Source organism: Capra hircus, chromosome 2 (assembly GCF_001704415.2).
Source record: "Capra hircus breed San Clemente chromosome 2, ASM170441v1, whole genome shotgun sequence".
NCBI classification, from domain to species: domain Eukaryota; kingdom Metazoa; phylum Chordata; class Mammalia; order Artiodactyla; family Bovidae; genus Capra; species Capra hircus.
Genome location: NC_030809.1, coordinates 42,086,920 through 42,107,450, shown reverse-complemented (window position 1 = coordinate 42,107,450; position 20,531 = coordinate 42,086,920). Strand labels below are relative to the sequence as shown.

The 20,531-nt window shown below is 39.5% G+C and overlaps 1 protein-coding gene across 2 annotated transcripts in view; it reads left to right on the top strand.

The window, feature by feature from the left end:
* The window catches only part of PARD3B (par-3 family cell polarity regulator beta), a 1,161,921-nt gene that overhangs the window by 1,011,461 nt on the left and 129,929 nt on the right, over positions 1–20,531 (top strand). Inside the window, exons 21-22 of one of the 2 annotated variants that reach the window (XM_018060570.1) lie at positions 16,868–17,000; positions 19,380–19,547. In XM_018060570.1, coding sequence (XP_017916059.1) covers positions 16,868–17,000; positions 19,380–19,385 — 139 coding nt within the window. In that variant the 3' untranslated portion in view covers positions 19,386–19,547. Of the gene's footprint in view, positions 1–16,867; positions 17,001–19,379; positions 19,548–20,531 lie in introns of those variants that run through there. The other variant, XM_018060563.1, reaches the window with a different exon arrangement.

Sequence of the window (20,531 nt, the reverse complement as noted above, 5' to 3'; positions counted from 1 at the left end):
GATCAACCCTGGGATTTCTTTGGAAGGAATGATGCCAAAGCTGAAACTTCAGTGCTTTGGCCACCTCATGCGAAGAGTTGACTCATTGGAAAAGACTCTGATGCTGGGAGGGATTGGGGGCAGGAGGAGAAGGGGACGACAGAGGATGAGATGGCTGGATGGCATCACTGACTCGATGGACATGAGTCTGAGTGAACTCCAGGAGTTGGTGATGGACAGGGAGGCCTGACGTGCTGCGATTCATGGGGTCACAAAGAGTCGGACACAACTGAGCAACTGAACTGAACTGAAATCATCACAGTCATTCCCTCCTTTGAGCTGGTTTCTCTTTCTAGAATGTTCTTCATAGAGCTGCTTCTGGATAGTTCCTTCTTATGATGCAGACTTTAGCTTAAAAGACAGAGGTCTTTCTTGACTACTCTGTCTTAGGCAGCCACCCAGTCACTCTCTTATCACCCTACTGTATTTTAAGGGTCTGGGTGGCAGTTAGCTTTGCTTGATATCCTTTTCCCTGGTTGGTGTATTGTCTCACCCACCTGCTAGAACATGAGGTCACACAATCGTGTGTCTTGTACTCCCCCCTATATTCCCAAGGCCTAGAATCATTGCAGTGAATAGTAGGTGCTCAGTAAATATCTGCTGACTAAATATAAGAACCTTAAAGAATTTCACAAGTGGAGAATCATTCCTTTAGCTAGAGTCCCTAGCTGGAAAGACAGCTGCAGACAGGACATGGAAGGTCCCTGCTCTCACACATCTGGTATTCTTATGGAGGTCAGCAGAAGAGAAAAGTGAACAAGTACATAGTGAAGATGTGTTCACAGAATGATCAGTGCACAGAGGAAACAGCAGGCGGACTGGAAGGGAGGGACTTGAAGGGTCTAAAGATGAGGTGGCAAGAGAAGGCCCCCTGATAAGGGAAAACATGCCTGGAAACACTCGAGGCGGACAGTTTCAGGCAGGAAGAACAGCAGGTACAGATTCCCGGGGCTGTGACAAGCTTAGGCTGTGCGAGGAACAGGGGAGAGTAAGAAAGAAGCTTCCTGGCACAGTAGAGAATGGTCAGGAAGAGGTGCAGAGGGAAACGGGGCAAATTGGGGGGATCAAGACCCCATGAAAATTATCTGCCCATAATTACAAGGCAGTGGGTATTTTAAAAGTAAAGATGGATATCATCTTAATTATATTGTTTAGATATAAGGGGAAAAAATTACAGGTAAAGAGGTGGTGTGGACAAAGGCATGGAGGAGGGGTGTGGGTGAGAACTGAGGATAGGCTTAGGGAACAGTTAAAGGTTCACAGGAAATGAGACTGCAGGTGAGGCTGGAGACAGGAGCGTAGCAAAGGGAAGAGAGCCAAGAGGCTTTTAGAGCCGAGGAGTTACGTGAGCCAAGCCATACTTTAGGAAGGCCCATCTGGCAACACATTAAAGAGGGGTTAGGGTGGAGAGACAAGTTACCAAGCTGCTATCATGGTCTGAGCAGTGGGTGTGTGAACTAGGCTTGTGAAAGAAAAAAATGTATGAAGGAATAGTGCTAGAGGCAGTTGGTTAGGATCCACTGGATGTAGAATATGTGGGAGAAAAGACGTCAACAATAACATAAAATATGATTGACAACAGCAGTAGCAGCTTTTTAAATTCTTATTATGTGCCAGGCACTATTCTAACTGCTTTAATGTGGGTGGGTTTTTTTTTTTTTTCCTTTCGTTTTTGGCCACACTGCGTGGCATGTGGGATCTTAGTTCCATGACCAGGGGTGGAACTCACGTCACCTGCCTTGACTGGACTGCCAGGGAAGTCCCTATTCTAACTGCTTTAAATGCAGTAGCTCATTTAATCCTCAAAGCAATCCTCTGAAGTCATCATCCCCATTTCACAGATAGGTACTTCCCCGAAGTAGGGAGGAGGGGAGTGGCAGAACCAGGGTCTGAACCCAAGTAGTCTGGCTCCAGAGCCTATACTCTGAATGCTAATCATTGTGTTAAGTCTTGATGAACATGGAAAAGCAGTGAAAAAGCCAGGAAGATAGGAGAGAAAGTAGATTTCAGGAAAGAGATGAGGAAATTGTTTCTGAACAAGTGGAATAATAAGGTGTTGGTACATTTTAGGTGCAGATGAAGAGCAAGGGATGAGCATGGTCCTTGGAGCTCTTGTGAGCTGTCCCAGGCAGAGATGGGTGTCTTCATGGGTGTTGAAGACTTGCCCCATCTGCTCACTCCGGTACTTGTTGAATGGATGGATGGATAAATGAATGACCATGAAAAGGAATATGTTAGAGTCCTGGGAATGAAGTGTCCCCAGGAGTGAAAAGTATGGACAAGAAACAGAGAACCTTAAAGGAAGCTCATGTTTAGAGAACAGGGGGAGGGGCAGTAAAGGAAACCAACTGTGAGACTGAGGAAGTAGGAAGAAACAAGGAGGAGAGATTCACAAGGAAATTGCTGCCCAGTGTCTAGCCCTGTAGAGGCTAGGGTTTGCTGAGCCTCCAGAGGACAGTTTTAAGAGCAATGAGGATGCAAGCCAGATTGTCATCTAGCCAAGAAAGGACAGCAGATGAAGAAACGAGACAACAGGTGATTCCTTTTTAGAGTTTGACGAAAGGGTGGCAAGAGAGTCAGGAGACAACAGCTTGAGGGTAGAGGAAGGGCTCCTGGATGGTAATGATTCACAAAGGTCCTAAAACTGTTCCCAAGAGAAGAGAATGAGGAGCAGGGTCTCCTGGGCCTCGGCAAGGGTGTGTATGTTTTTCACTGTAGGCGAGCAGCAGAAGCCCAGTCTGCACAACAGCAGGGTTACCTCAAGCCTTAGACACCACTTGATTCGAGGCCATGCCCTGGCAGAAACGCTCCCTGGGTGGGTACGTGGGAGAATCGTCAGTTGGACTCATTTGGTGACACCCTCATTTAGAGGTGGGTGGAAAGTATTGACGTCAACATGCTGCTGATTTTATAGAGAAGCAAGAGTTATTTCCCCACTGACAAGAATTTGTGGCACTCAGCATCTGTTTAAAAAAAAAAGAAAAGATTCCCCCACCCCCTTCTTCAGACTTCTCTGGACTTGCATCTGTCTTGCCAGCTGTGAGCTGCTGAATTCCAGGGTGCAAAACCAAGGGAGACAAGTGGGAGGGGCATGAAATAATGATTACATGCTACTTCAGTATAAATCTGGGTTTATTGTGTATTCCTGGGCACATGCCGTCAAATTCAAGTGTGTGCCTCTCTTTCAATATCTGTCTGTAAACCTTGATGGTATTAAGCATATGTTTTAATAAATATTTTGTTTGCTGTATTTTCATTAATATTCATAGGGAGTGGAGCACTTTGGGTTTTGTGATTTCTAATAAACATTGATGGTGTTACTAGTTTCTACTGAGCATTCAGTATGCTCCATCAAAATGGCAGCTCTAATTAGGTTCCTTGAATTAGCTAATGGATTTTGAGAAAGATAGCTTAGAAAGCTCTTACAGCTGTCCAAGATACTCCTGCCATGGCAGAAAGACAAAAGGCCCCTGGAAGCTACAGACTTCAGAGCTTTAGAAATGCAGCTGACAGTTAAAAAGATAAATTACATTCATATTTTTCCACTGAACGTCCTAATACTGAATTAATGTTATTCCTGTAGTGAGCATCCATTAAGAAGCTCATTTTATTATAAGGATGCATTTTGACCATTAGCTCTTTTTCTTTGGCTCCTCCTCTCTCCCCACCCGCCTGTTTCTCCCTCCAATTCCCCAGATAGATTGGACACAGTATGAAAAAGCTTCTTTGAAGAAGAGGAAATAATTTCCCTCTTTTTGTGCGTTATAAATTTAGAAACTCTCTTAGATATATAGTAAACATTCAGTTTAAGAAATGTCAAAGTAAGTAGTACATAAAGAACTAATATATTGATTCAATTCGAGCCTTGTGGCTTATATTTTATATAGAACTTGGGGTGGGGGATGAGCTTCTAGCTAGTGGACTTGTTTACACTTGGGTAAAACGTGATTTTTGTTGTAAAATAGGAATATCTCAAAAACAGTGTGATGCTTTCTCTTTTCATCTTGCTGTGGGATCACAAAATAATGCAATGCCACTCAACGTGTTCTTCACTTTTCCTTCCTAAGAACGAGTTTCTTTAGCAAATGGTGAACTGATAATATCTGAATGACTGTACCTAATATGTCTGCAAATAGAGAGAGAAAAAAATAGTCCTTAGTGGAATGGAGAGTAATAAACTTCATGACAAATAGCAGAATGCAGGAACACAGTCACCCACAGGCTCCTTTGAGCTAGATATGTGAGTACTCATTAATTCTATAACTGCGTTCACATAATGTTTGGCTCTTATTTGTCCACTTAGAAAACTAATACCTGTTACTTTTTAATCTGAAAGGTTACAACTCTCTAGATACCTGGTAAATCCTTTAGGGGAATGTTTCCTGGGTCGTTAACTCTCAACCATCCAATTTCTGTTTTCCCCATTTAAGTCTTTGCAGTGCCTCTGTTTTTCTAAGTCCTGCCTGGCTTTGGCCTTTTTTCTGCTCATTAGTACCTTGACCAAACAAGGGGCTAGGCAAAGAAAAGAATCAAGTCAATTAATTGGAGGATTGTTTACAGCTCTGGGAAAATACTTTTGGGAAGGAAACTTAAGTTGTTGGTTTAAATAAGAGTTTTCAAAATCATCCCCAGTGTCTTATTTTCCATGCTCTTCCAAACCTATTTCTATGCATAACTGAGAACCAATTTAAATGCTATTGCTAATAAAGCTGTTGGAAATAGGGAAGAAATGAAAGTGTTTATGTAACGTATAAATTACAGATCAGACAGCTTGTTTTGCCTTGGTATGATAAAAATAAAAAGGAAAAGCCTTTATGTATGAAGTGCCAAAAAAAGAAATATTCACTTCTTCCCCACACATAACTTCACCATGATGAATAAAAGGCATAATTGACATCATGTTTATTGAAAAAAACAGCAACTGTCATACTGTCAAGAGGCTACTGAAAGCTGGAAGAAGGCATGTTGTTTATTCATTTTCACTGTGGATTATTTATAAAGTTCAATTGTCAGCATCAGCCTCATGCCTAATTTTCCCTCTTCTTGGATAGCCCGTGATTCATTCACTTTTCAGATCAAGAAGACAGCTACAAATTGCTCCAGGGCAGGTATTCGGGCACCACTGTTACCTTGCCTGAATGGAGCAATGGCTGTTTATTCATTGAGCTTCTGTGACTACTTTCCGTAAAGTGCCAATGAAAAGAAAAGTCATTGTCAACCCAATATGGGTTGGTTTCATTTGCTTTGTTTTATTTTTTCACTATTTGCCCTCTGATTTGGCAGCCAATGCTCTGCTCCTAAAGGGAAGTTTATCACTTATTAAAATGCATCATGCTTCAGCACCAGTTAATGTTACTGGTTAACCAAGAGCTCTAGTTATAGAAAACATTCAGTTTTCAAACTGAAGTTCTCACTGTCCCACTGCCTCCAATCAAAGTGCAGTTACAGTATTCAACAAGCGGGGAAACAGAAATAGAAGGTGACTTTTACCAACGGTTGGGTCAACCATTTAGCTTGAACTGTACATGTATCCAAGAAATCACTGAATATGGTGCAAGACAGTCCCATAGAGGTCAGCTGGTTCATTTCATTGCCTATGATATGTGGGAAGAGAAGGGTCTTTTTATAAAAGATATTCATTCATTGACTTCTATATTGGCTGCATTGAGCCTTAGTTACCGCACAGAGCCTTCCTTGTGATGCATGGGCCTCTCTCCATTTGTAGCTCATAGGCTCTAGAACACATGGGCTCTGTAGTTTGTGGCACACGGGCTCAGTATTTGCAGGACACAGGCTCAATTTCTCTGCCACATGTGAGATCCTAATTTCCCAACCAGGGATCGAACCTGCATCTTCTGCATTGGAAGGCAGATTCTTAGCCATTGGACCACCGAGGAAGTCACATGAGTCTTATAGAGTTATCATGATATAAAGAATAACCCTGGAGCTGCTCTACCCAGTGTGAAATCGGTCCAGGATTCCACATCATCTTCCCTTTTTGCAAGATTGGCACATGGAGCTATTCAAGTCCTGCCAGCTTTACTTCCCAGAATGCTTCCATCCACTCCCACACTTCTGCTATGCCTGACCATCTGCCCTTTTATGTTTCTACCACTTAGCATCTGATGCTCCTTCCACTGGCATGCCCGGTACCCTCTCCTTGCTCTCCTTTTCTCCTTGAGGCCTTTCCTAGCCTCCCCAAGCATAGTTAGCACCCTCTCCTCTGAGCTGCTGCAGGACTTCATTATGCTTCATGATACTTCTTCATAATAATTGCTGCATTGCCCAGCAATTATTTATTTATATTTCCATCTCCTTCCATAAGACTGAAATCTCTGAGGGTTAGTTCTGGGTCTTAATCACCTTTACATTACCAGGGCCTGGGACATGGCAATATTTAAAAATAAATAAAAGCATAAATAAATGTACACAGCTGAAAACATTCAGAAGGTTATTGAAAAACTTTTATGAAAGCAGTTGATGGTCTAAGTTTGATACCAGCTTATTACTATCTAGTCTGTTCTACAAAGAAAGTCATCATTCTCCTAGAAAAGATGTAGAAGCCTGGACATCTTTTAAAAACAACTGAAACAATCCCTAGGAGATGATACTATAAACTGTCTCTATCCTGTAAATCCCTGATGTCAGAAGGTCAGCATGAGGTTACAGGGTCACCAGTGCTCACTTTACACCCAGGGAAATGAAGGCTGTGGGGTAGTCTTAGATTTGACACGCGTTGGGACCTAGTAAATATTAACTTTTTATGTGGCTCTTTGGAGTTGAGAACCTGTTTGGATTGGATCATTATTATAACCCTATTTAAAACTGCAAGAGAGCTCAGCATTTGTGCATATATGTGTAGAAGAAACAAAAGGAATCAAAGCATGTTCTTACTAAATTCTTGGGCTGAATAACGCTAATCACATCAGAACACTGCATATAGAATTCTATGTTTGTGAGATAATTTGATGTAACATGTTTGATAATTAAAGTCTGGCCCATGCATCGCTTCTGGGTGTCTGGACAGTTTATTGTACATCCCTTCCCTTCAATGGTTATGGAGGTAAGAACTAGTTTACATAGCCTATGTATTTAGAACACTTTGACTCCACAAACATTTAGTATTGAGTTCCTAATCAAAATCTTTAGCTTCTTCCAATTGAAAAACATGTCCTTTTTTCTTTGAATATTTTTTCTCTTTCTCATGTTATTTTCCCAACCTCCTCCCTTTCCATTGGAAGGCCAAAAAAAAGTCTTATGGGAAGAAAAGTTTACTCTACTGACTTTTTTTTTTTTTCTTTTTTTGGCTAATCTACTGATATTTGATTAGCACAGGCTACCATAGTCTATCTTGACAGATATATTCCTTTAAATTAAAAAAAAAAAAAACCCACCATCCATGCACTAACTCATTTAGAGTCTCCTTTTTCCCTTTATATTGTGTAGTCAATTCGACCTTATTTATATTGTGTAAAATAAAGACCTAGGTGTCCAGCTGTTGGGAATCAGTGGTCTTTGATGGCCTTCCCTGATCCCTTGGGAGAAGACAGAGCTTCTATGTTTCCTCTGAGGAAGAGGGAATTTCACGGAGGCCTAGGAAATTCCCAAGGTTTTATGGCCTGCAGCCCACACAGGCTTATTTTTCCCAGAATTGACCCTGAAAGTTTAATCCACATCTAAATGTCAGATATATATTTCTGAAATTCAAGCTGTGTTTGATTTAAGCCTAGAGGATAATAATTTTATCTCACAAGTCCTGCAGTTGTTGGTGAGAACTTCTTTGAGAAGGTGTGTGTATGTCTGTGTGTGTAAGATATTGTGTGCACGATATCATCAAAATAATACACATTTTGTAGGCTTCTTCCATTTATCTTTTTGTCCCTGTTTTGCTCATTTTATTTTGAGCTGTAAAACTCTTTGAGAAAACTTATAAAGTTCCAAGTGGAATCATGTCTTAAGGTTAAGTTTCTGAAGCATCATGTGAGGCAAAATGTACAGTCTCCATCCATGAGATTTTCCAGGCAAGAATACTGGAGTGGGTTGCCATTTCCTTCTCTAGAGGATCTTCCCGATCCAGGGATCGAACCCGGGTCTACCGCATTGCAGGCAGACGCTTTACTGTCTGAGCCACCAGGGAAGCCCTGAAAAACACTTTAGGGGGATGCTATAACCCAGGTGGCTCAGTGGTAAAGAATCCTCCAGCCAATGCAGGAGATGCCGGAAATGTGGATTCGACACCTGGGTTGGGAAAATCCTTTAGAGGAGGAAATGGCAACCCACTCCAGTATTCTTGCCTGAAAAATGCCATGGACAGAGGAGCCTGGTGGGCTGCAGTCCATGGGGTTGCAAAGAGTCGGACACAGTTGATTGACTGGATACGTGTGCATGCAGGACCTACCTATGATCTCTCACTAAACCCACACAACATTCATTCTTTTTCATTCTTTTAGAGCAGCATCAACTGGTTATTCCCTTGTTTGAGCACCAGCTGAAGTGGCTGGTTTGCATTTCAGTGGCCATGTTGTACAAGTACTCACAGCTTGAAACACTGGGATCATGTTCAGCACAGTGTAAAGCCTATATTATGAGAGGCACTTAGGAACTGCCCCAACCAAGGGAAACTGACTCAGCTCGTGTTCCGGGGTCCTACACTCATTACATGGAATGGCCAGTGGGAACACTGTCACTACTTAAATTGCTATTTTCCCCCAAGCCCCCATTTTTGTCTAAGCTCAAATATTGAAGCGTCACTTAAAGGCGGTTGTGATGCAGTGTTGCTATACTTCAGCCATGTAAGAACAGCTGTAACATGAATTACAGGATTTGTTTATCATCTTTAACAGAAGACACAGTGAATACACAGTTTCCAATTGGTATAAATCTATTTTTCTTTGCATCTACATATGTTCGGTTAGCAAAGATGTAGAATAGAAATGAAGGGCTAATTTTGCTGCCAGCCAGTGTGAACTTTTCAACTATATTTAAAAATCCTCCTTTAAGAAACAAAAATTACCATGTGAAACATTTGATAAATTCTTTTGGTGACCCCCACATACTTTGCATTGTTAATAAAATTGGCACAATGTCTCGAGACAGTATGTATCATATGCTTATACGAAACTTTGAATGTGCCCAATATTTGCGTAAATTACTTAAGGCTCAAAACTACTGTACTGCATTAGAGATATTAGAATACTATTCAACATATGAATAACTCAAATGGATATTTTATGACTAATGGCAAAACTAGCTTCTGAAATTTGAACGCAGCCAGGAGGTCAGTGCACAGTATCAGAATAATGCAATTATGTGTTACAGGCTTATAATGGTGAGTTGAAGCCATGAATAATAACTCATGTGTTGTTGAATTGTAAATAACACTGTCAGTGTCACTCCTAAGAAATTTCTACCTTCTCTGGAAATGGAGACAGAGCAGCAGAATGTTCTGATTAGGGAATGGCCTCGCATTGTCTCAAGTGATAAAGAGCAAAGGTAGAGCAAAGCCTTTTTATCAGAAGAGGAGATGACATTGATCTGGTGAGAATCTCCATCACAGCAATCAATCGCATAGGAGAAAGTTGCCCTTCATGCATCAGTGAGATTACTTTTCAGTGGTAAATCGCGGCCATGGTATGAGTGGAAATGCTTGCCGTTATGCAGTCAAAAGTGTCAGGGGAAGGGGGACCTTCTTTTTCCCTCTAAGACTTGATTCATTGGGGTCAAAGTCCATTCAAGGGTTAAGATTTCCAGGACAAATCTTCCAGCTATAAGAGTCAGAGGGTCAGTTGACTGAGCTAGGGCTGGAAATACCAAGATAAGGATCTCAAAGGGAGCAGATGCTTAAAGCAGGAAACATGTGGAGAAAGGCAAAAGGTCGGACTCAGGTTGCCATGGCAGAGTCAGGAGCCCAGGTAAGCCAAGTCACATTGTCAGATTATGGTGTCTGGGTCAAAATGCCACTGGCAGCTCAGGATGGCTCAGGGAAGAGCCACATTCAGAATTGTAGGCTGAGCTAATACATACTTGTGCTTTGTGGGGTTCGTCCTTCCTTATGACCCTAACTTACATATTGACCTCTCTGGACCAGTTTTTTAGCTTCCTCACAGTAGCCTGATGTAACGAGTAATTTTGTTGAACGCTTAGAAATTTATAAATAACACGCTTTTCAAAGTAATGTATTAGCATAGAATATAGCTTTTTTCCCCTCAGTTTCTGCCACCAGTTTTTCATGTGACATTATATCATCTCTTAAGATACGTAATAAGCATTTCTTTACCTACTAGTAAGAAGTATAATGTCAGAGAGAATTGACAAAAGTAGTTCTAGAAATAAAGAGAGATTCTAAATGTGAAAATTTGTTTCATCTGTTACTGTATTCACTCTTTCTAAAAACTCATAGTCTTAATATAGGAAGTCATAGGGAGTCATTGTAAGCAAACTAATTGTTTTAATTAACAAAATAACTGAAATATAGATATTAACTGTCCATATGAAGAAAGTCATAGTCTTATTATTTGGGGAAATTATTTTAATCGAAAATAATTGGGAAGGGGGGTCACCATCATAGCGATGATGCATTGGGAAAGAAATTAGAAAAATTCCCAAGTGTTCTTCATGGCTAGTCAGTTATATATTCCAAAATTTCACTGGGCTAAACCACAAAAACTCTTGTCAATATACCTTTGGAAAAAATAGATATTCTTTGTACAAAATTAGGAACAAGAAGATAATTTACATAATTATAATTTTCACTGAATAGTCACACTGGATAATTTTCAGAGCTGTCCAGTATGAAAACACCATTTAAAGAATTTTATAGAATTTAGCCCCATGAAAAGCCATTATTTATTATTAAATCTCATTTAGCACATATGGACACACTATATAAATGCATTTGCATTATGGAATGCTGAATCTGTAGAGTATTAGTGCCATTGGGCTATGGTTTCTATAAATCTTCAAAATGCTTTTGAATTGATGATCCTGAGTACATTTATAAGAATCTCTCAAATTTTTTATTTGACAGAAATCTTTATCACCAACGGAAAATCAGTTACAGTCGTGTCTATGACTGCCTTCAGCTGAATATTCTTTTACAGAACCTAGTCTGGGATCTGAAGTATAATTAGTAAGGGAAGACTGCATATAGATAGTTAGATTTCATTATATTCATGTTATCAAGAGTGTGAATACCACAGAATCTCAGGTATTTGAGAGCTCTGTTCCCACTTTGGAAAAGTATGCCCTGTTTTCTCAGAACTGTGGTACTGCTATATTTGAGGTTTTAGATTATATTGATTCTTTAGGTCCTTAAATGCAAAAAGATAAAGCAAACAATCCTTCCCATTAGGGGGAAAAAAAGAAAAACAGGAAAAGAATAGCATATTGTCATCACTCCGTATCTTTCAAAAGGAAAAAATCTTTTCGAGAAAACCTTTAAAACTTCACACTTTTGTGAATATAGAAAGATGAACACCATGTTTACTTAATTTAAATATTTTATTGTTGTTCAGTTACTCAGTCATGTTGTACTCTTTGCAGCCCCATGGACAGCCGCATACCAGGCTTCCCTGTCCTTCACTATCTCCCAAAGTTTGCTCAGACTCATGTCCATTGAGTTGATGATCCATCCAACCATCTCATCCTCTGTTGCCCCTCTTCTCATCCTACCTTCAGTCTTTCCCAGAATCAGGGTCTTTTCCAATCACAATAACATTTTTACAGTAACATCATAAAAAAAGTGAATAATCAAATCCCAAACTTAAAAACAACCCCTATTCTACTGATTATTGTTGACATGCATACATCTAATGCCAACAGTTTTATTCGGTGAATTTGTAAGGGTTAGCTCATCTAGGTAGAAATTTTCCTGTTCAGGTTCCATTATATAGAGACTGTTCTTAACTACATCACTGAATCTGGACCCCAGGCTGGTACCTACTGACCAAAGGCAGACACCTCTCCTTAGCAATGAAGAACTGCATGACTTGAGGTTATCTGAAAATGACACAGCTCTTTGGAATTAACTGTGTATATTTTAATCATAGTTAGGGTGCTGTATTTACTTGTATGCCTGCTGAGACCTACACACAAAGTCTCAACAGTCAGACAATTCACAGGTCAGACAATGGTTCGCTGGTGGTGACCAGCTCCCTCTCATTCAGCCCCCTCTCATTCAGCCAGTGGTGAACGTTACCAGCAGCAGCCCTGGCTGTTTGTCAGCCCTGGTCCTGATCCAGAGTTTCTTTCTCTTTCATGTGGATCTTTGTCATATGTTGAGTCTCTTTTGCACCCCATTCAGCTTTATACCAGTTTCCCACGTAAGCCTGTTAGAGATGTAATGTTAATTACCCAGAAATCTCCGTCTGCAGTTGCTCCAGCATCGTTCTTTAATGAATACAGACTTCATTGCATGTATTCTATTACTTTAGCTGCTTCAATTTCTATTTTTATTGCAAAGATCTGTGCAAATAAAAGAATATCATAAGGTATGGCTATAAATGTGCTCTGTGAACTTCCCTCTGCCTTGAAATGCAACGGCTGCTACAATATGCCTGCTGCATTTTAATGCCTTTCTCATGAGGCAACAAGGTAACACTGGCTTTGGAGTCACACATTCCCTGGTCCACCATTCACCAACTGCGCTACTCATTTGAGCCTCAGTGTACTCATCTGTGAAATGTCAATGTCATCCTCACAAATCTGATTGGGGATAAAATGAGATGAAGTGTGTAAGGCATAAATATTATATTTAAGGAGCTTAATAAATGTTACTTTTCTCCAGCCTGTTGTAGTAATGGGAGGAGACTATGGCATGCACAAATGAACACTCATTTTAAAATGTTTTTCAATTGAGGTAATTATGAACTAGGAAGAATAAGGTTAGATTCCAGTGGAGCAGATAATGCCGTATTGTGATGTGTATTGCATTTGGGAATATATTACTTTAGGTGACGATGAAGAAAATGACATGGTTTCTGAAATTCATTACAACTTTAAAACTCTGTCCAGCTTTAAAGTGTTATAAGAAAAGCCTGTTTTACTATACATCTACTTTTAAAGGCATAGGCAGCATAATTTACAAGAAATCACTATAATATAAATCTGTTTTGTTATACTGCTTGAGTTAATTTAAAATAAAATTTCAGCACATTGAAAGTGCAGGAGTGGCATTGATCACCTACATATGTATATAGCTATAATAGGAACTTTTTTGGTAAGAATGACTAACTAACCTCTACCTTATCCAGTGAACAAATAATACAGCAAGCCTAAATTTTCTAACTAGCAACCTGGAGATGGGATTACTGATACTTTACCAGATTTTATATGGTTGCAAGAGTAGGTGAGTTACATCATAAGCTGATATCACTTCTGAAGCTATCAGACAAAATTCTTAGGATCTCTACTACTGAGTTCCATAAAGCCAGGAAAATACAAGTTAACATGTAAATAGAGGAAGGAAAAACAGAAAGTAAGTCCTCAAAGCTAGGCTTAGCTTTCATTCTGGTCCAATATGTTGTTAGAGGACCCAGTCTTTAAGATACTAATTCGATGAAGGAGGAGACACAGGTTGGAAGGTATTAAGCAATGGTAGAAAGAGCCTTCTTTAAAGTCAGACCTTATATTAGTCATGAGCCTCAGATTTCTCATGTCTATGGAACAGAACCATAAAAGTTATCTTTATTCTTCTGTGATTTTGAAATATTTACAGCACCTGTTAACACAACTATATAACTCAAGTGCCAGCTCCTATAGATGGTAATAGCTTTCTAAAGTTCTGGGTTAAGAAAGATTCTAAGACCATGTCTAGGATTATGGGGAAGGAATGCTATAATTGATTAATGATGTCTGTTCTGAGCAGAATTGATAGTAAGTGAACGTCTGTATCAATATATTTTCTATACAATGTCCCATAAATTACAATTATTATGATTACTGCTTCTCTTATGACAAAGGCATTTTTATGTTCCTCGGATTTCTACCTCTTCAACACAAAATGGAATCAATTAACTGCTTTGGGTACAATAGCTTGTGTATATCATTTTTATTGATTTGAAGGTAAACTTGTGTGTATTATCTTCAGAGAAGAGCTGAAAGATAAAATCAGAATTTACTATTCCTCGTTTTATTATATGAAACAACTACCTGGGAAAAAGTTTGGTATACTCAAAGTAGAGTGAGGGTTACACAGAGAAAGAAAATGAATGACGCAACATAGTCCCTGCTTATCATGAAGGGTTTGCACGGTGTCCTGTAACTTCTTTAAAATATTCACACAAGGGAGAATGTTCTGCACTTAGATGGTCCATGAATTTCTAGACTTTTTCCTGTTTTTCTCTGTGGCCAGATTTCTTCTCTGGGTAAATAGTCATGTTCCTGTCAACCATAGGGGATTTTCTGAATCATAAGCAGCTGATTTTGTATTCTTGTCCCATTCCTTCTATTTGAGAACTGAAATCTGATCAAACCCATATTTTTAAATTTATTTATTTATAGGCATATGGAAGAATAGTTTACGGTCTGAGTGTGATTATTTTTTCCCACAAATGTAAGAAAATTATGGGGATTTTTAAAACAGTCCCTTATCAGATAGTTTCTTTTTTTTTTATTACTGATGACTTCATTCTGCTTGAATTCAATGCTTCGGTTTCTTTGGGTAAACTAATAGATTATGTATGCTGTGTTTGCACCACGCTGATTGAACTCATCTGGTGAGTTTGAGCGCGACTCATGCATGCACGAAATGGGCAGAAGCCTGCACAGTGGATGCAGGCCCGTAGGCAACTCAGAGCACTTAAGAGCAAGGGGTGCTCTTCAGAATTAAGCTCGGCTGTCTTTCCTGCCTTCTGTTGTTCAGAAAATATCAGACCTTCCACTTTTTTTCTTATTGTTATCTTTATCAAGTTCTCAAGAAATACTTTTGTTCAAGAAAAGTATAGTAAGGAAACAAAGTCAGAGCTATTGAAAGAGAGTTTTAAGATACATATTGAAGAAAAATTAAGGTAAATGATCTGTAAGAAATTGTTTTTTCTTGATCAAAGGCATCAATTACTTGGTGTCCATAGAGCAAGTAGGAAGCCAAGAACTCCATGCTAATTTTGTACAGAGGATGTTGAAACACGTGGTCCTACTTTCACTTAGCTTGCAATCTGTCAGTAGTTTGCGAAGAATTGTTTCCTTCCAAAAAATGTTTACTCACCATTTTCTTTTTATAGTTCAAGTGTAATTTTTAAATGTTTTAACAGAATAATAGATGACTTTTTTTCTACTGCTTTTAGATATCTCATTTAAACTTAAAACTCAGTGTAATACTTGGGGATCATTTTGGCATGTAGAGGTCTTCTCCATGGGGCTCCTCCTTACTTCTCTCGGTCTCACTAGTCTCTCTTCCCAGCTCCCTCCCCTACACCTTGTATGCTAGAGCTGTGTTTCTCACATACACATGAAATATGAGTATCATTATGGTTAATTGTTACAAATTGAGTTAAAGTACAAACATTTGCAAATGATCTGTTTTGTCATTTATTAAATTCAAAATATCCCTAAAGGACAAAAACTCTCTTTTATTATAATCTGCTTCCCAAATGAGAGGGGGAAGGGAGCGAATGTCAGCTACTATGTCTATGAGGCAGGACAAAAGAAGTTGAGGACCACTGCTTCCCAAACTGACTTCCTTGCATTCCCCCAAAGCAGCATGCTTTCTCATTTCTGTTCTTTGCATTGTCCTTCCGTCTGCCTTGAATTTTCTCATCTCACTTGTTCAGTTGTTGAGCACCTATGCATCTTTCAAGATTCAGCTAAGATGTCACCTCCTCTTTGGGGCCTTCTGTGATCTCCTTCGATGGCTCTGTTCTCACCCTGTTGAAGTTTAAGCAATCCATGTCCCCTCAACCCCTGTGCAGACCTGTAGCATCAGTCACAGTGGATTGTAGTCTTCCATATCCCTTTCAGTTCCCTAACTCCCCAGCTGTGTGTTTTTTGTGAACAAGCTCTGTGAAAGTGTTTAAGATTTCTGGGTCTTAACATAGGGTCTGGCACAATAAGGCACTCAGTTATGCCTCAGATCAATCAGAGAAGTTGATCAGCTGTAGAGATCTGTCTAGCAACTTCTTCTTGCTTCGTAGCCCTGATTGTATCACATAATGTTGTTTCTGTTGAAATGATGGTGACAGATCTAAGCTGAAAGGGAGCCACTGGCTGACTAGTGTGGGGCTGAATGGATAAGTTACTGGAGAAGCTGTAATTCCTGAGAGGAAGAAGTAGCTAAGAAGAGAAGAAAACCTTGGACATGTAGCCAAGATGGCATGTTCTACTATGACCAGCTTTCTGTTTTTCTTTTTACTTCTTGGCAAGACTTCCACTTTCTTTTCTTTCTCTATATCCTGCCTATACCCATATAATGGCATGTACCCCAGCTCCACTCCAAAAATTCACGAGTGTCATTGAACTGAACATGCCATGCCACTCTGCATCACATTCAAGCTTCAGGTCAAACAACTGGTCTCAAATAGGCAACACTTATGTATGAAAATGAGATACTACATAAAAAGTTAACCAAACTCTATACATACAATTAGGTCAGGACCTTAAGTTCTCACTCAAAAGGCACTTATTAATCCCAAGTTAGATCTAAACATATGCACATAAAGAGTAGTTTTTATTTATTTTTGTTACCAGGAATTTCCGTTTTCCTGGCATGTTTGTGCGATATTACTGAATCTTCCAAATTTGAATGTCAGATGCTTTAACAAAATAAAAAATATCAAGAAACAAGTTTCTAGGATGTTGCCCACCATGTGACTACTTGTCTGATTGTGTCCTGCAGTAGCCGGTCCATGAGTGGAAGTGCTGACCGCATCCAAAAGTTGCGGAAAGAGTATTACCAGGCTCGGAGAGAAGGTTTCGCTTTATATGAGGATGACGAAGGAAGAGCAAGACCTGACTATGACCTTCACTGGGTAAGTCTATGCCTGAATTCATTGCACTCATCTTTACTGACATAGTTAAGAGCAGAAGAACATGGCTAGGAATGTCCTATACATATCAATGTATATTTAGGTTACTTGGGTTTCATGGATGTGAACATTACCTAAACCACAGCCCATTTTCTCCTACAGAAGTTGTTTCTATAAATCAAACCACACTAATGCACAGTAGTTCATTTTAATTGCTTTCATATTTATTCCCTCTTGCACTTGTATGCCTGCTTGTTTGGATGGAGCAGATGTTAGTTATTTTAAAAAGGACAGGGAATCTTGGTCATTATCCACTGAGCCTTAATCCTTAACCTCCATCTCTTGAGTCTCAGACATCTGGTCAAGCATTCACAGACCATGAAACAGAAGCCATCTCTCCTTTGGAAAACAATTATTAGAAATAAATTTCGGAAAGGTCTGAAAGATATCCATTCAAAGATATCAAGTGTTAGTATATTGCATCTGAACACTTTCAGTTCAGTTCAGTTCAGTTCAGTCGCATCCAACTCTTTGTGACCCCATGAATCGCAGCACACCAGGCCTCCCTGTCCATCACCAACTCCCAGAGTTCACTCAGACTCACGTCCATCAAGTCAGTGATGCCATCCAGCCATCTCATCCTCTGTCATCCCCTTCTCCTGCCCCCAATCCCTCCCAGCATCAGAGTCTTTTCCAATGAGTCAACTCTTCTCATGAGGTGGCCAAAATACTGGAATTTCAGCTTCAGCATCATTCCCTCCAAAGAAATCCCAGGGCTGATCTCCTTCAGAATGGACTGGTTGGATCTCCTTGCAGTCCAAGGGACTCTCAAGAGTCTTCTCCAACACCACAGTTCAAAAGCATCAGTTCTTTGGTGCTTAGCTTTCTTCACATTTTGCTAATCTTACCAGTACACTAAGATCATTTTATTCTGAGACAAGGGCAGTTTTTTTATTAGAGGGTTCTTTATCAAATCATTCCACATTCATGAAGACAAAAGAATATTGTGACCTCTAAAGAAACATTTTTCTGGGTTTTTTCAAATTAGCCTAATTCATTCTGTTGTCTTTTTCAAGAAGGCAAGCTCTCTCTCATCCTCTTTGATGATTACTGCCTTTTTCTGCAGTTTTCAGGGCTGTTTTGAGAACTACGTAAGGAACGATCTTATCCATGGTGACCACACCATCTCTTTTGAAGGACTGATCTTTTATTTTTTTTTAAAGTTGACCATCATTTTATTGTTGATTTATGAGAAATCTTTGCATATTCTGGACACATGTCATTTATCAGAAATATTACAAGTATTTTCCTTCATTCTGAGACTTGTTTAAACATTTCTTTTTTTTCCTTTTATTTATTTATTTATTTATTTTTATTTTACTTTACAATACTGTATTAGTTTTGCCATACATTGACATGAATCCACCACAGGTGTACATGAGTTCCCAATCCTGAACCCCCCTCCCACCTCTCTCCCCATATCACCTCTCTGGGTCATCCCAGTGCACCAGCCCCAAGCATCCTGTATCGAACCTAGACTGGCAATTCATTTCTTACATGATAGTATACATGTTTCAATGCCATTCTCCCAAATCATCCCACCCTCTCCCTCTCCCACAGAGTCCAAAAATCTGTTCTATACATCTCTGTCTCTTTTACTGTCTTGCATACAGGGTTATCATTACCATCTTTCTAAATTCCATATATATTGTTAATATACTGTATTGGTGCTTTTCTTTCTGGCTTACTTCACTCTGTATAATCAGCTCCAGTTTCATCCACCTCATTAGAACGGATTCAAATATATTATTTTTAATGGCTGAGTAATACTCCATTGTGTATATGTACCACAGCTTTCTTATCTATTCATCTGCTGGGGACTGATCTTTTAAAGGAAAGTTTCATTTCTTGATTTTTATACCCACATTTGTGTTCATGAGGTCAGCATTGGGAGAGTAGAGTCCAACCACTAAGCTGATTCTCTCTAGCTTTTATTTGGATAGTGTGGTTTCTCATGCATGAAACCTAGTGCTTTTACAGAGGGGTCCAAAAGTCAGTTTCAGCATCTATCACTGTTGTGTACAGCAACTGATATTTCTTAGCCCAGTAGATTTTACCTTGTATGGCAGAGTTTAAAAACACTTATCAGAAGTACGTGGTATGGACTAGCAATCACCAAGCAAATGGTTTCAATCTTTTCCAGAGATAAGCATCCTGTGACTACAGATCAGAAGAAACAACTATTTATTGGTTTTATTACCAATGTTAGGATTAAGCAGAATAGCATTGACTGTGATGGAGCAACTAGTCCTTTAGACTGTCAGTAACAAAAGCAAAATATTTTCATAGAATAACAATCTATAACTATTCACTTCATTTCAGCCTTAATCAAGACTGGCTTACTGACTTTGATGGAAGACTCTATACATAAGACTGTCCTCTCTCAATCAAACATGATAAAGGGAAGTTGTTTCCACCAGAACCAAAGCAGAACTCCATGTCCAATGCATTAAAAAGTCTTTCTTCTCAAAACCAGTATGAATTCCTATGAGCAAAATAAAGATAAATAATTTCACAATAGATAAAGCAGTCCTGGTTGTTTGAACCTTATTTTATATGATCTCCTTACATCAAGTTGAAAGGATGAAAATTATTAGCAGTCATGAGGACTTAAAGTTTCCTCTGATTTACCAAACCTACGCTGGATGACTACGCACTCAGGTCCTCCCTATTTCATTCTGTTTCTGTGCCAGGCAAATGTGTAACCAGATGAACAATCTAGTGAGTGAAAGAGTTATCTCTCTAATTTGTGTTTCCCATGCTCAGGTGTGTTGAGCTTTGCCAGAAGTGACTGATTTTACATTTCCCAAACAATTGGGGACTATGGTGTCCCGAAAGGATTCTTGGGAAATGCACTGTCATAAAAGCTGAGTGGCCCTTTGTGATTGTCTGTGATATTCCAAACCAGGGATTAGAATATCAGCATCCTTTCCTGTCCTTTCCACAAGCCGTGGAAAAACACTATTATCTATTGTCCAACATGGACCTGAGAAATCACACCATTGTCTTGCTACTTTTTGAGAGATCCAGGAAAGCATGTTTAGAAATTTAGTCTTTCATTTCTGTCGGTCAGCCAGACCCAACAAGACAGCTTTTATGAGACTGTGGCTCCTAGATTGGCTGATCTTCACCATGACCAAGGGTGCCTGTTAAAAACTGAAAAACAGTCTATGAAGAGGCGGGATGGAGCCCCAAAGAGGGCTCCTAGGTGCTTCTCCTTCAGGCTTTCTGACCCACAAGTTTTATAAAATCGGACATTGATTCCAGTCTCTTCAGTAAATACTGAAGTAGTTCAACTTCTCTAACAAAATCATTATGTGGACCAGCATCATCAAAAAATACTTTCATGGACTCAGAATTCCTCTAGCTCCCCATACCTCAGATTGAGACGTCTGAGAGAAACTCCCAAGAGTCACACTATACTGGAGAACTTTGGATCAATTGAGAAAAAAATTACAGGAATAAGTTACCTAG